The sequence below is a fragment of the Hippoglossus hippoglossus genome, chromosome 16, assembly GCF_009819705.1.
Source record: "Hippoglossus hippoglossus isolate fHipHip1 chromosome 16, fHipHip1.pri, whole genome shotgun sequence".
NCBI classification, from domain to species: Eukaryota; Metazoa; Chordata; class Actinopteri; order Pleuronectiformes; family Pleuronectidae; genus Hippoglossus; species Hippoglossus hippoglossus.
The window spans coordinates 15,909,715-15,923,773 of record NC_047166.1 but is presented as its reverse complement, the minus strand read 5'-3'; the positions used below and the strand labels follow the sequence as shown (position 1 = coordinate 15,923,773).

Below are 14,059 nucleotides of genomic sequence, written 5' to 3'. Positions count from 1 at the left end.
AAATTGAGTAAATAGTAATTTAAAACCCATTCACCTTTGTAGATTCATCTAATCATTAGTGTCACCCTCTGTGTGCCAACTACTCAGCATTTACCTTTTTTATGACAATTTGAATGTGAATTCCTCTGAATTGTTGTTTCCCTTAATTCAGTTTTTGGTGGTGCTGTGGAACCAGTAACCATGCACTTTATTTATTTTAGTATTTATTATCTCAAATGTTGTCCCCTAGTGATTATTTTACTCTCTAGCTGGTCTTGACAGAAACGTATGGTATAAATATGGACTTTCATTACATCTTCAATGATATTAACTTCCCTTAAACACATGGAAATAAATCACATGGCTGAGAACACAGCCTACAGTAATTCATTAAGCCTATAGGATGAACAGAGGAGGGAGAAAGAGAGTTGACCACCAGCTGCAGTAGAAAATATTTCTCATTTTCTTATATTATTCCCACTCAAAGTCTGGACTTAACCTTGCGTGTCCTTAATGTATAATGAGATGCACAAGCGTGAGACATGACGGTTTGATGCGTGGCAGTTGTTAATGCAATCAGTTACATGAGGCCGACGCAGTTACAAAGAGCGCTAATTAGCGCGCTGATTAGGCCATGTCTGGCTAAGGGGGAAGGATATACGTATGTCCTACTGTAGCTAAAGGGAGAATGCATTTATTGTCATGCTTACTCCTTCTCCCTTCTTCTCCAGTGTTCGCATGTAAAGGGCTGGGTTCAGTTTCCTTAGGGCAGATCTGCACATATGTTGCAGACAACTTACAAGTCGTTCTGCTATTACACACAGGCGTCATTACAGGATGACATAAGCGCTGCTTTGGGATAGGCGAAGACGACTTGAGGATTTGGAGAAAGACGGATGGAGAGGAGGAGGAGGACAACTTTGATTCATATAGTTGTGGTCAAGCTGACAACGATGACGCAAGTTTCAAAAGTTAGAAGGAAATTACATCAGGCGGTGCTAATGTCCTTTAACGACAACAGCAGGAGTGAAAAGTGTCGGAAAACAGGCAATGAAAAAGAGAAGAGTGGATGAAAACAGCAAAGACGAGGAGAGAAAGGTGAAATAAGAGTATTAGGTGTGAAGTGTTTAAAGACGATTGCACTCCACGCCCTCGGCCAACGACAGCTTTGACTTTCTTCGTCTCTAGTGAGGTCCGTTCTTTCATTATTGCGCCTCTTATCCCACCTTGCCCTTCACTCTTTCCGTTCCACTGGTGCACTGCTTTTGCTTCCCCCATGCTCCACACCTATCCATCTCTTACTCATTCTCTTTTCACCTAGGGCTCTTCACAATCCCATAATCATTGGCCCTGTCCGTCTGCCATCCAGATTCCCTCTCGCTTTCTCTGCCAAAGGGCTCTCCAGATTCTCCAAATCCCCTTCTCTCTTGTTGTCTTTGGCTTTCCACATATATTCCTCAGTGCCCACCCTCTCCCCTTACTCCCTGTGTTTTTCATCAGTGAAGGAAAACTCATACTAATCATTCTGTCTCCACTCTCTCACCCATCAACCCCTTACAAGTCTGTCCCCCTCCTCAATCTCTCACTCTTTCTGCCTGGAGCACCTCAGGTGAGAGTAATCCTCTAATCATTGCTCCTCAACACCATTCTCTCTCTTCCTGCCATCCCTTCATCACTCTCACCATCATTCCCTATTCAGCAGTGCTGGACTGTGTGTGTGAGTGTGAGGAATTGTAAGACAGATGTAACTGCAGGTAAGGATTTCTCAACCCCCAATGAGCTCCCAGCAGAATTTATCCAGCTCAATACTACACACACACACACACACACACACACACACACACACACACACACACACACACACACACACACACACACACGCACACACAGGCCTACAGACACACACCACAGGCACAAATACCAACACGCTCGCACACTGACTCACACAAACACAGTATACTAAAAATGGACAGAGGTGTGAAAACCTGCCAAATACAATGTAAAAGGCCAATATGAAAAACAAAAAAGAAAAAGGAGACAACCTAGAGAGAATGGGAAAGAGAAAAGCAAAAGCAGACGGAGGGAACAAAACTGATTTAAAAGAATTATACAAAATGTTGAGTGAAAGAGAGATCCATCACAAATCTGCCACCATAAAAGGGATTAAAGAAAGAGACACCCCATCTCAATACTTGAGCATTTTCTAAAGTGATGATGCCACTTACATGGAGGTTATGAGGTGGATATTTCAAGCCAAGTGTGGAAACAGCTGCAGGAGGGTGGATAAGCAACATTCTTATTATTCCACGACACCTGCAGCCAGGGTGCCTTTGAGCCAGACCTACACCCTGAGTTGTAGCAGTGGAACTGATCTGTAGCCACTGGCAGGGGGCTCTGCTGTAAACATGTTGAGATGGAGTACAACTGATAGACACCAGACTAGGAGGCAGATTTAATTTAACTGTGCACGGCTTTTGCCTTCAGTGTTCCAGGTGGGAAGTGTCAGCATCGATAAATGTAGTTTAAACGTGTGAATCATTAATTTGATGGCCTTACCTTTTTTGTTTTACAAGTCAGAAGATAGAATTGGCTGATACCCCGGTCTCTTTATGTAATTATACAACAATGTTTCACGATTAAAAACACTTTTTTTGGGTGGGAATCCAACTAGAACCTGCATTTAATACATATTTCTAATCTTTATTAAAAATAGTTCAAAACAAACTATGATCACCCTGTTTAATGTCAGTGGTTCCGCTCTTCATACATTCTACCTGCAATCCATTGTCATCTTTCCTACTCTACTGTGTAGAAGAACTTTATTAATTTGCAAAAGCTGCACACAATCTGTCAGTGTACAGATTTGTATGCGTGTGTGTGCGTGCGTGCATATGAATGGCCCATCAACCAAAAAACGTTAATCTAGCATGCCGTCGAGATTGTGTAAGTGACAACCCAGCAAGTACACAGACACTGTGTGTATGTGTGTGTTTGTGGACCTGTCACTATGGTGATGATGAACGATGGTTGGTACAGCGGCGTCCATCTGTTGTTGCTGCCGGAGACGGATGCAACGTCTAACCGGAAGTGACATTACATGGATTTATATACTTACACACACACACACACACAACACCCCCCCCCCCCACCCCCCATTGGGGGCAGGATCACACATGCAAAAAACTATGGTTTCAGGAAAAACAATAACACTAATCGACCATATACAATATTTGAAGTCTCATATTTGACACTTTTCTGGTGTTTATTAGACGTTTTGATATCCATAGGAAGTGCAGCATGGTGGTACAATGGTTGGCGCTCTCACCACACAGCAAGAAGGTTATCTGGCTTCCTCCCAAAGTCCAAAGGCATGCAGATTGTGGCTGGGTTGATTGGAGACTAAGTTGTCCGTAGGTGTTAATGGGAGTGTGAATGGTTGTTTGTCTCTGTTTGTCAGCCATGGGATGTGCTGGCAATCAGTCCAGGGTGTACCCCACCTCCAGTGTTGTGCATGAACGAGTTCAAAAGAACGCGTTCATTGAACACGTTCATTTTTATGAGAACGATGAACTGAACGCAACTTAATGACAAATAATGAATTTGAACGGTGAACACATTCATATTATCTGAGGTCTAGCTAAAACTTGACGGAGTGTTTTCCTTCTCCTGAGGAGAGACGCTGTGTAAATCGAATGCTTGCACCATGTCGTTGCTCAGTGCCCGGAAAATGTCCGCGATGTAGCCTAACCTAAACCGACAAACTCGACTTCGCACTACGTTACCCATGATTCATCGCACACACATGTAGTCCAAACAAGCAACGTATTCCAAGACAACAGCTCTCGGTCTCATATAAAAATGGCAAGTGAAAGCAGAGACGCAGACTCAGCGACTACATCCGATGCACCTTATTATTATTTGCGGGATTTTTACACACTGTCTGATAAAGATTCCGACAGTAAAAATCTCACCTTTCTGTGCAAATTGTGTCGTCCTGCGCTGAAAAAGAAAGTCTGGACGTCAGCCTCATCCGCATCTAAGTTAAAACGGCATGTGGAGCTGAAGCATCCAGCTAGCCTAAAAAGTTATCTCCAAGTAATTGAAAGTCAAAAAAAGACCAAGACCCCCTGCCAACAGCCCCAAATGACCCAAACCACATTGTCTGCAGCCTTCAAGGGTATGATTTCCCAGCAACAGGTAGACAAACTCGTGCAGGGTATGAATAAATAAACAGGCAAAATTAGCAATAATTAAAAATAATTAAAAAAAACATTTCTTTTAGGAATTGATACATATGAAGTACAGTTTAAGGCAAGGGGTAGTGATGGATAAAGTTTTCTTTAAAAAACAAGTTAAGTCTTTCATTCTCACTTTCCACCTTAAAACTATGAAATGAACTGAACTATGAACTAGTTCAGAATTTAAATGGTGAACTATGAACGTGAACTATTCATGTTCACTTGTATGAACTGAACTTTGAACTAGTTCATGAGAGGTGTGAACTTGCACAACACTGCCCACCTCTCACCCAATATCAGCTGGGGTTGGCACAAGCCCACCCCGTGACCCTCAAGAAGGACAAGTGGTAAAAATAGGACAGGTGGTAAAAATAACGGATGGATGGCTATGAAGAAGATGATATATTTATATCAAAGATATATTTACGGCCAAGCCAATAACAGGTAAAAGATTGTAGCCTAAGAAGTGTTGCTTGGTAAAACTCACTGGAAAATGCAGTTGGCGATGGTCAGTCAGAGCTGAAACCAGTCAAACTGCAAATTCAGACTGCTCCAGCTATATGTGGTGTGGAGCCTTGGGCCGGGGGGTTCCAGTACAAAGTCCTCGAATATCTGGCGATGTCAAGGTGACAATCCATGATGTTGTGTGCCTCGGCCAAAAAGATGAGTGGTAGAATCTGCTGCCCCAGGTGATGCAGCTAAATCTCTTTGGGCTGCTAGACCCCCTGGGCAGAAAAGTTCAGTCCTACTGTGCATCAAAGTCTGTCAAAGTCTGTGTGAGTGTCTGTGGCCCCACAATGCGAGACTATCGGGGACATTTGTGTGAGAGTCATGGAATTTCAAAGGTACTGGCACCAACGAATTTCTGGTATTGTGACATCCTTTGTATTGTGAGTGTCAGTTTGCCCGGTTGCGGGTATGTTGTGGGGCAAGGTAACAGTGATCTTGCCTTAGCCTGGACTGAACGAGCTTCAGGCTCACCAGTATGTGTCTGTTTGTCTTTCCCTAATGACAGACAGATGTTAGTGCTATAGAGTCTACACCCACGGCGAGTGGGTCTGTGTGGAAGTGTGTGTGTATCATCACAGAAAAAAACCCTAAAGGCACAATCTGAGTCTGCTTCCGTCTTTGTGTGCCAAGGATTAACACTTCCTAAAGCATCACAGTGAGGGTGGTCACCGTGACGAGGCTCTGCATGTGCGTGACCTTCGTCTGTCTACAGAGGTCACTATACTATATAACATGGTCCAGTTACAATATGTTGTATGATGACTTGTATATGATCCCCTGAATGTTCGTTTTTACTAAGGTGTACATAAAACTGTAAATTGTTAATATGCAGAGAGAGAATAACAAACCTAGCTTCCTAGGTCAGATTGAAGCAATGCGGAGCTGAGTGTGATATTCGTGAGCTTTGTTCACACTCAACACAGACGCTCTACAAATGTGACCGTGTTGCATCAGAAGAGACTAAAAAGTTAAAGTCATTTCATCATGGCATTGAGACACATTCAGGTCAGTGAATTAGTAACGTTCAGGAGCTGCCATCATTTTAAATCTCACCAACTGTGAACTATGAAACTTCATTTCAGTTGAGTGCCCTTGGGAGAATCACGTTCAATAACAAATCTCTTTAGTCTACTGGGATTTCTTTTTGATAAAATAAAAATGTGAGATTCTTTTTTAAATTAATTTGCTTTGTGTTGATGATGTTAAATGAACTTTTTACCCTTTTCACTCAAAAGTAAAGTAAGGTATTCACATGCAAAAGTAAATGCAACTTTGAAAAAATAGATTTCATTTGGAAAATTATTTTAAATTGGTTTTATTCTCCAGTATTATCTTTCTGAAGTTCCTCTGGAAAGTTCGTCTTTAATACAAGCTATACTTATGTTACTTTCGAATACTGAGACCTACCCGGGATCCTCATATTTACACCCTGCAGAATATAGTCAGTCAGTCTCTCCAGCTAGTTATAACCCTCTAGGAACATTATGACATATTAGAAAAATGCACTTGGGTGTGGAAAACCAAACAAACAAACAAACAAAAAAACAAACTGTGATGTAGAGTTGCCCCCGAAAGGCAAAGACTGGAACCCATCAGTATTTATTCATGGGTTATTTAATTTTACATCTGGGGACATTTTGAGCACTGATGTAACATTATCTTCTGCCTGGTGCGTAGACGTGGTGAATTTAGAGCTCGCAGTGACTTAGTACAAAAATACCTCTGGGTTGATGAAAATATTGTACATTTTCAATCTGTCTTTAGCATAATTGTAACACATAAAAGTGGAGGCATAACTTGACTGATTTATCATCTAATGTGAATTTAACATATTGCTGTCCCATCGAACCCCATTCAAAAAACTACACAGAAAAGAGAATCTTATTGTTGAATATTTGTTAGATCGGATTCAACTGACAAAGTTCTCACTTGGGTTTATCCCTTCTGCGATCTTTAAAAAATGCAGTGTGTGTTATCCCTTCCATTATTAGCGGACCAGGTCCATTAATCATGTGCAAACCTACCCGGTCTCAGGCAGCAACTTAACCATTAACTCAACCTTAATACCTGTTAGACTGCCTTTAGCCGAGCGGTAGTATCTCCCCTGATAGTGTGTGTGAGGGAGTAACTGTCTGCATTTGAAACAAAGAGAGCTGCATGTTTGTGTCTGTGTGCGCGTGTGTGTGTCCGCGCTAGAGTTTGTGTGTACATCCAGGCGTAGATAAATGATAGTGCACCAAGAAGATGGAGCTACTAGTGGCTGGCCAGCTGTTTCACGTTGACAGCTGCTGCACTGGTGCCTCGTGGGTAATGGAGTTCTTAACCAATTACAACCTGGGGAAATTAAAAACACTGCCCAACTAGAACAGCTAATCTCCTTCTTTATCACTTTTTTTTCTATCTCTCTCCCCTGCAGCTGCTCATTCTCAGCTCTTCCTTACATACCAATAGACGTCCCAACACACACGTACACACGCTCCACTCACCAAGTCCATTTATCAAGGCTAAGTTCTAGTCACCTGGGGATGATTATGGAGATCCGAGCTAATAGCATTCACATCCCTTAATTCTCAACGTGTTCCCTTCCCTCTCTCCATCCCTCCACCCCTGTGGTCTCCAATTCTTTACATCTGCCTCTGCTCTCCCCTTGTCCCGCGTTCTCTCATACATCATCTATTACCATAGTTAATAAGTTAGACCCACAGATAGCACAAAACACCTGGACCTCGTCGCAGCTGGACACTGTGTGTTTTCTCTGCTTCACTCAGCGACTCATTGAGATAGATCTCTTTATGTAGTTTTCTATTCAAATGTGTGGTTTTGTCACGGCTGGAAATCAGACAGGTGAGGCTAAACAATATTTTAATGAAACACAATAAAAAATAAAAATGTCTGCATACCAATTGACTAAATATTTGGACTAAGGGTGTCCAAATATTTTTATGTCACACTTTACTTCACTCTGTAGAGTGTGTTGTTACTGGCAGATGTGGAAAAAAACCTGGCAACTCAAACTGAGTAAAAAATAAAAAAAATACACTTTTGCACACTAATATTTATCCTTCATTTATCGTTCATCGATCCTTAATCACATAGGTTTTCTGCTGCAAGTACCCAAAATGAGTTTATCATTTGACTTCAGCACCCTGAGTAATGTTTTATTTTCCAATGACAAATTATGTTTGAATAAGTGCAGGAAAACAGCTTGGTCTCAACATATTTATGTTTTTCTTATTCAATCTTACAAAACGAAGATAATAATATATAAAAATATCTGCACTTTGCTTTTGAGGTCAACATTTCCAAGATTTAGGATCACTGCCTCCATCAGTGACATCCTCATAACCGATGAGCTGCCACATTTAGTAAGTGAGCACTTGCGGTGGCCAGTCAAATTTCTAAGGATGATGGAGCCCCTCTAGGGCCCGCAGCACTTTATGTCCTCCATGCACATCCCCTTTCCTTACTCTTCTTCCTTTCCTCCATCCTTCCTTACCTACCCTCTCTCTTTGTCTCAGGCCTCCTTCTGTCTCTGCTTCCTCCTCCATCCATCCCTCCTGTGGCTATTCAACACAGTTGTGTTCCAGACAAACCATCTGGTGCACTTTATTAATGACTGACCCTACATGCCCTAGACATCGCCTAGCTGCCACCACTCACTGAGTGTGTGTGTGAGTGTGTGTAAGAACAGGTGCATGGTGACTGATGATGTGATGTTGTGTGCAGCTTTAACCACCAAAGCAGGTGTAGTGGTTACAGGGACTTTAACATATTATTCTGACTCCGTCTCTCACCTTTTGCTATCATCTGTCAAGAACAGATATCCGCACAATTCATTTCAATTCAAAACATCTCAATGAGCAGTGAAAATGGAGAAATGGAGGATGACAAAGTGAAGAAGGATATATTATTTTGATGAGGTGAAGCAAGCTGCTCCTTTCTAATCAAAGCTTTAGCACCGTCATTAATATAAAAAAATTAAAACTAGCTATCAATTTTATTTCATGCGTAAAAGATGGTGATATGAGAATAGAAGGTTTCTACAGAAACCAGTGATATGCTACAGAGCTGCCTGCAGAATAAAGCCTTGGATAGATGCATGCAAACCTCCAAACGCTGACAATAAATGTCGGATGAGACAGATGGAGGAGAAAGAAAGGAGAGGGGGGGTGAAAGATAAGAAGAAGCGAAGCAGCGATGTGGTTGTCTGGGGATTGATCCCTCCAAGACACACTCGGCTTCTCCTCAGAGAGGAAGGAGGGAGGAGGGAAAAAGAGAATGACTTATGAAGACGCTCCACTTGAAAGAGATGTGTCAACACTTTGATGGTAAAGAGTGTGGGGGCACAAATGCGAGAAGATATAGAACATACAGTGTCGGGCAGCAAAGGTCAAACCAAAGTGGAAAAAAAGAAAAACTTTTCAGGGGAATGCACAAGTAGCAAAAGTGTCATTAAGATTCAATAAGCAGATACAAGCGATAACATAAGAATGAATAATTACTTAGACAAGTTAGTGCTGATTAAGCAGTAACTTGGTAATTTAGTAGTATTATATCAAATTAAAGTGTCAACGTTAATACATAGTATTAAAGTTAAATTATTATTTAATTTATAGATGAATATGGTTCTGTGCACAATAATATAAGTGAGAAACCTGTGAGGCAAAGGGTCAAGGAAATGCTGGAGCTGCTGATGGTGATGTGTTCAATCTGCCTCTCTCACACAGACACCTCTGCTAACAATTACTGCTTCATTAGCCACTAATTATTTCATTTAGCAGCGGACTGAGAGAGAGGATGAGAGGGAGAATCTTACAGGAGTCGTATGGTTATACAGAGGATAACAAGATATAATGAAGACACGATGTGTTAGAGCTCTTACTCTAATGGCATTTAGATGTTGAAACATCTGACTTATGTTGTGGTGAAATACTAAAAAATTATCTTAATACATATATAAGAAAAAGGTTTCCCCACCCTTTCTGGCTATTGGGATAATGTTGGTTTAAGGAGATAAAGCAGCTGAGGACATGTTGGCTTAGATGGCAGATGTCTTATTCTTTCACAGTCAGTTGATGTTTGTTCATCCCAACAAAGTGTTATCACCTCTGAACAGATTTGGACTTTCTGATTCCAGTTCACTCCCAGCAGTAAAACTTTAAAGGAGACATAGTATGCTCATATTCAGGGTCATCATTTAGATTTGGGTTATAACTTGAAAAGTTTTACATGCTCTAATGCATCACTTTCCTCATACAGTCTATTGCTGCAGCGCCTCGTTTCAGCCTCTGTAAACACTTGATTGTAGCTCCTGTCTGAAGACCTCCCTCCTGATTAAGCCAAGTCTGCTCTGATTGGCCACAATCTGCTGGATGAGTCATTTTACGAGCTTCAGGAGCAGGGTTTTCCGATGTGCAAAGGAGCTTCCTTTACCACAGATTTTGGGCTTTTTAACTTTGCTGAACTGTCACATACACAAAAAAAAACATAAAACACTCTAAAAGAAAGAGAAGCTAAATAAGTCTCCTTCAACTCAAATTCAGGCTTTAACATTTTCACATTAACACTGTATATGTATAATATTATATGAGGACCGACTGTGTCAGTCTGTCCGTCTTGAGGGGACAGTGAGACACTGTAACTCGTACGCACTTATCACACACACACTTCTTACGGCTTTCAGGATTAGCAATATTAAAATTCATAGTCATACAGAAGTCATGACAGAACTGGAACGGGCTTTTACGTTTTCAGATGACAGGAGGCTGGTCGGTGTTTTCTCACACACACATGCAAATTTGTGTGTGCACATGCAATAGAGTATATGCACACACAGCATGTACACACATCTACAAATAATAAATGTCTTTACAGTATGTGTGTGTTCCTACTCATTATACAGTTGCAGCTGTTATTAATTAATTTTTTTAAATACTGGTTTTACCTCCAATTTAATCCATCTTAAAATCATTATAAAGTCATATGATGTTTATTAGATGACTATTAAAACGGTATTGAAAGAGTCTTTTTCTGTCCTTGTCCCACACTCACCACTTGTGCTGGTACTTGCTCCATCTTGGCGGCAGGTGTACCAGGTCGGGGGTAGAACTGGTTGATGAAGAGACTGGGGAATCTGTAGCATTTCACCAAGTCTACCGTCTCCTGGAAGTCTTCCTCTGTCTCACCGGGAAAACCGCAGATTATATCAGTAGCGATGGTTACACCTGGGACCCTAAGGGAGAGTCAGACAGAGAGAGAGGTGGGCGTTCAGGCTCACATATTAAAGTTGTTATTTCCTGGCTGTAAAATTATGGTTTAAAAACATCTGGTGCTGGGACGAGAAAGGCTGAACATCTGTTTCACTTCTGGTGTTGCTAGGAAATAGCGAGTCTGATCCTCAACCTTTTTTAATATTAAGACAAACGCGTGTAGCCACGCTACAGCACTTGGTTGCACACAATCTGTCACATAGTATTGTTGTGTTACTCCACATTAAATATTTAGTTTTGATTGTTTATAATTCAATCAGAAAGAATCATGGATATCCACGTCCTATACCGCAGACAAAACTCTTGAGGACATCTCATAATATAAAAAAGACAAACAGCCAAACAGCATACATCGTAAAGTTCAGTCTGACATTCATTAACCTCAAACTACTTTTAGATCAATTATCTAAAATTACTCTGCAGTTTGCGATTCACTGACATTTTCCCATCGTTGACAAATGCCTTTGACAAACTAGGTGAAGCACTGCAGCAGAACAGAAGGTTACAGTCTTTCCCAACTGACTCTTTCAGCCAATCAAAACCTGATTAGCAACCTCTGCTGCCAATCGTTAGCTATTGATTATTGACCCGCTGGCTCATTGGATTAATTGTAGTTGGTGGGGTCTGGGAATAGATGCATTGATTTGTTTTATGTATTTTGTTTGTATTGACAGCACTCGGATGGCTTATAGAAGATCTCCCAGGCTAAGTCACTGATGTCTGTCTGAAAACCATGTATCCTAAGATACATACTTGACATTCCCTTTGAAATATATGATGCCATATGGTTTCAATGATGAGTCTTGATCCCAAACGTATTCAGTAGCTGTCAGTTGTCATAAATGAGGGAAATTAGTAATGTGATGTTATAAAAAACGTCATAAGCTGGCTTTCCAATTGCCTTCCTGCTCGAGTCAAGTCAGACTGAAACAGGTATCAAATGCAGAATTAATTGGAAATCATTCTCAATACAAGTGAGCTACACTATTGATTACAAGATTTCTATCAAACCTCTAAATGCAGTGGAATAGGAGGGAAACTGGAGCCTCTCAATGTTATTTATAATGTGTCGTGTTATTTAGTGAGAAATATCTAAGAAGAAGTCATGACTTAAGTAGAAACAAAAAACGGACAGATTTATTCTGAAAAATCTTTAGGATGGAATGGAAGAGGAAGACCATTCCCTTATTTTATCTTTATTCTTGACAATCTCTCTCTTCACCTTCCTTCACACATTAATGAACAAACACCTCTCTAAAGACACATGGCTGCAGAGGTGTACACACAATGCACATTCAAACAAGAGACAAACACACATAGACAAACATACATGACAGACCAGCGAAGCGAGAGACAGCTCAACAAAGACACTGAGAAAAGGACTGGAAGAGACACTTTCTCTGCAATCGACAACATGATGCATCTTTAATTACATTAACTTCCTGCATCTGCAACCCTATGATAACCTCTGACCTATTGATGAGTTCCAATTGGCCGATGGTCATTAATATTAACCAATGGCCTGCAGGCACAGGCATCCTTGACCTCTCAGATCTGCCTGACCACTACCCTATGGAAAAGCAAAACTACATAAATTAAAAACAAAACACAAAAATCCAAGCACGGAATAGTTAAATGACTAAATGAATGAATAATGCTCTATTTGTGATTAAAATTAAATTCTTGGGATGCCCTCAAGCCGTGGTTCTAAACCCCCTGAGTACTGAACTCAAAATGCATGTTTTTAATCCTTCACTTTGTGGGTAAACAAAGGACTGTTTGCCGCCTGTAGGCTCCAACAATAATTAATCAAGCAACGTGTAATGAAATGGGAAGAAATAGTTCAGTTTTTGGAGCTGTGGTTCTGACAGTGTGCACCCACACTGCTTTCATCAGAACGAAGCAGGTTTGAAGGTGAGTAAGTTTAGTCAAATACATTATTCTCCTAGAGGGATAAAATATATTTTTGAATAAATTCACATCATTTATTTATTGCTATTTAATTCTCTCATCACATGAGTATAAAATGTCTATAATGTGTTCCCTCAAGCTGTTTTATTAATGACAGTATAGTGAGGGAAGGTGAATAAGATTGGATATGTAAACAAATAAGCACTTTTTTTCTGGACTTAATAGATAACTGTCGTTCTCATCTCCCTGGGGCTTGTTTATCTAATTTGCTATACGGCCCTTTGGTGCTCGTGGTAAAGACGTATACACTGCAGGTGGCTGGTGTCTTTTTCAGTCTTGTACTAAGGAAGCAAACTAATACACCAAGATAGAATAATGTGAGAAGAAAGAGAGACTGGTGTGAATTGGCTTCTGTGGATTTTCCTAAGGTGGAGGCCAATGCGGAAAAATAACTTGCGCACACACAGTGATTTTAACACCTCTGTGTCCCTCTGATCTAAGAGTGACGGAGGTGTGATGTGGGATATTAATGGACAAGAACCACACTGATACTCTCCTAGGTAAAAAAAAAGGAGAAAGGAGAAATGTATCTTGTTATTGTTCACCTTTCAAAAGCAGAGTGTGAATAATAGAGACACACATAGATAAAGATTAGGCTCTAGCTCAACTTGCTTTCAATTAGACCGACACAGGAAGACGGCTATTTTTAGAACGTCAAAGATGAGAAACAGTTTTGTTTGTCTGACCGTCAGCAAACTTTTGTCACAAAGTACTGGACATAATTTAAACAGTGGAGAATATTTGCAGGTTTTTTTTCACCCAACAAGCCCATCACATTGTAATATTTTTTTTTATTTGTATCACATTTCTGTTTAAATGTCACAACAGCTGTATATATTCATGCAACCTATCCAATGTTAATTAGAGCTCAAAATGACTTGATTTCAAATGTGTGCAACATTAGTAAGATAAATGTAAATTCCTGCAAGAAAATGGACATGAAAACATTTCTGATAATACATATTTAAAAAAAGGTTTAAAAATAATGATCTAACTGATAAACTGCGAGAGATGTAAGCAAAGTAACCTAAAAACACTGACAGAGCAAGATTAGTCTCTTTGGTGTGTGGAGAGGAGATAAACAGAGCACAA

General features: G+C 40.5%; 1 protein-coding gene across 1 annotated transcript in view; it reads right to left on the bottom strand.

Annotated features, from left to right (window-relative positions):
• The window catches only part of cdkal1 (CDK5 regulatory subunit associated protein 1-like 1), a 229,014-nt gene that overhangs the window by 56,022 nt on the left and 158,933 nt on the right, over window positions 1–14,059 (bottom strand). Inside the window, exon 11 of the mRNA XM_034611257.1 lies at window positions 10,779–10,959. Within this exon, the coding sequence (XP_034467148.1) occupies window positions 10,779–10,959 (181 nt within the window). The remainder of the gene's footprint in view (window positions 1–10,778; window positions 10,960–14,059) is intronic.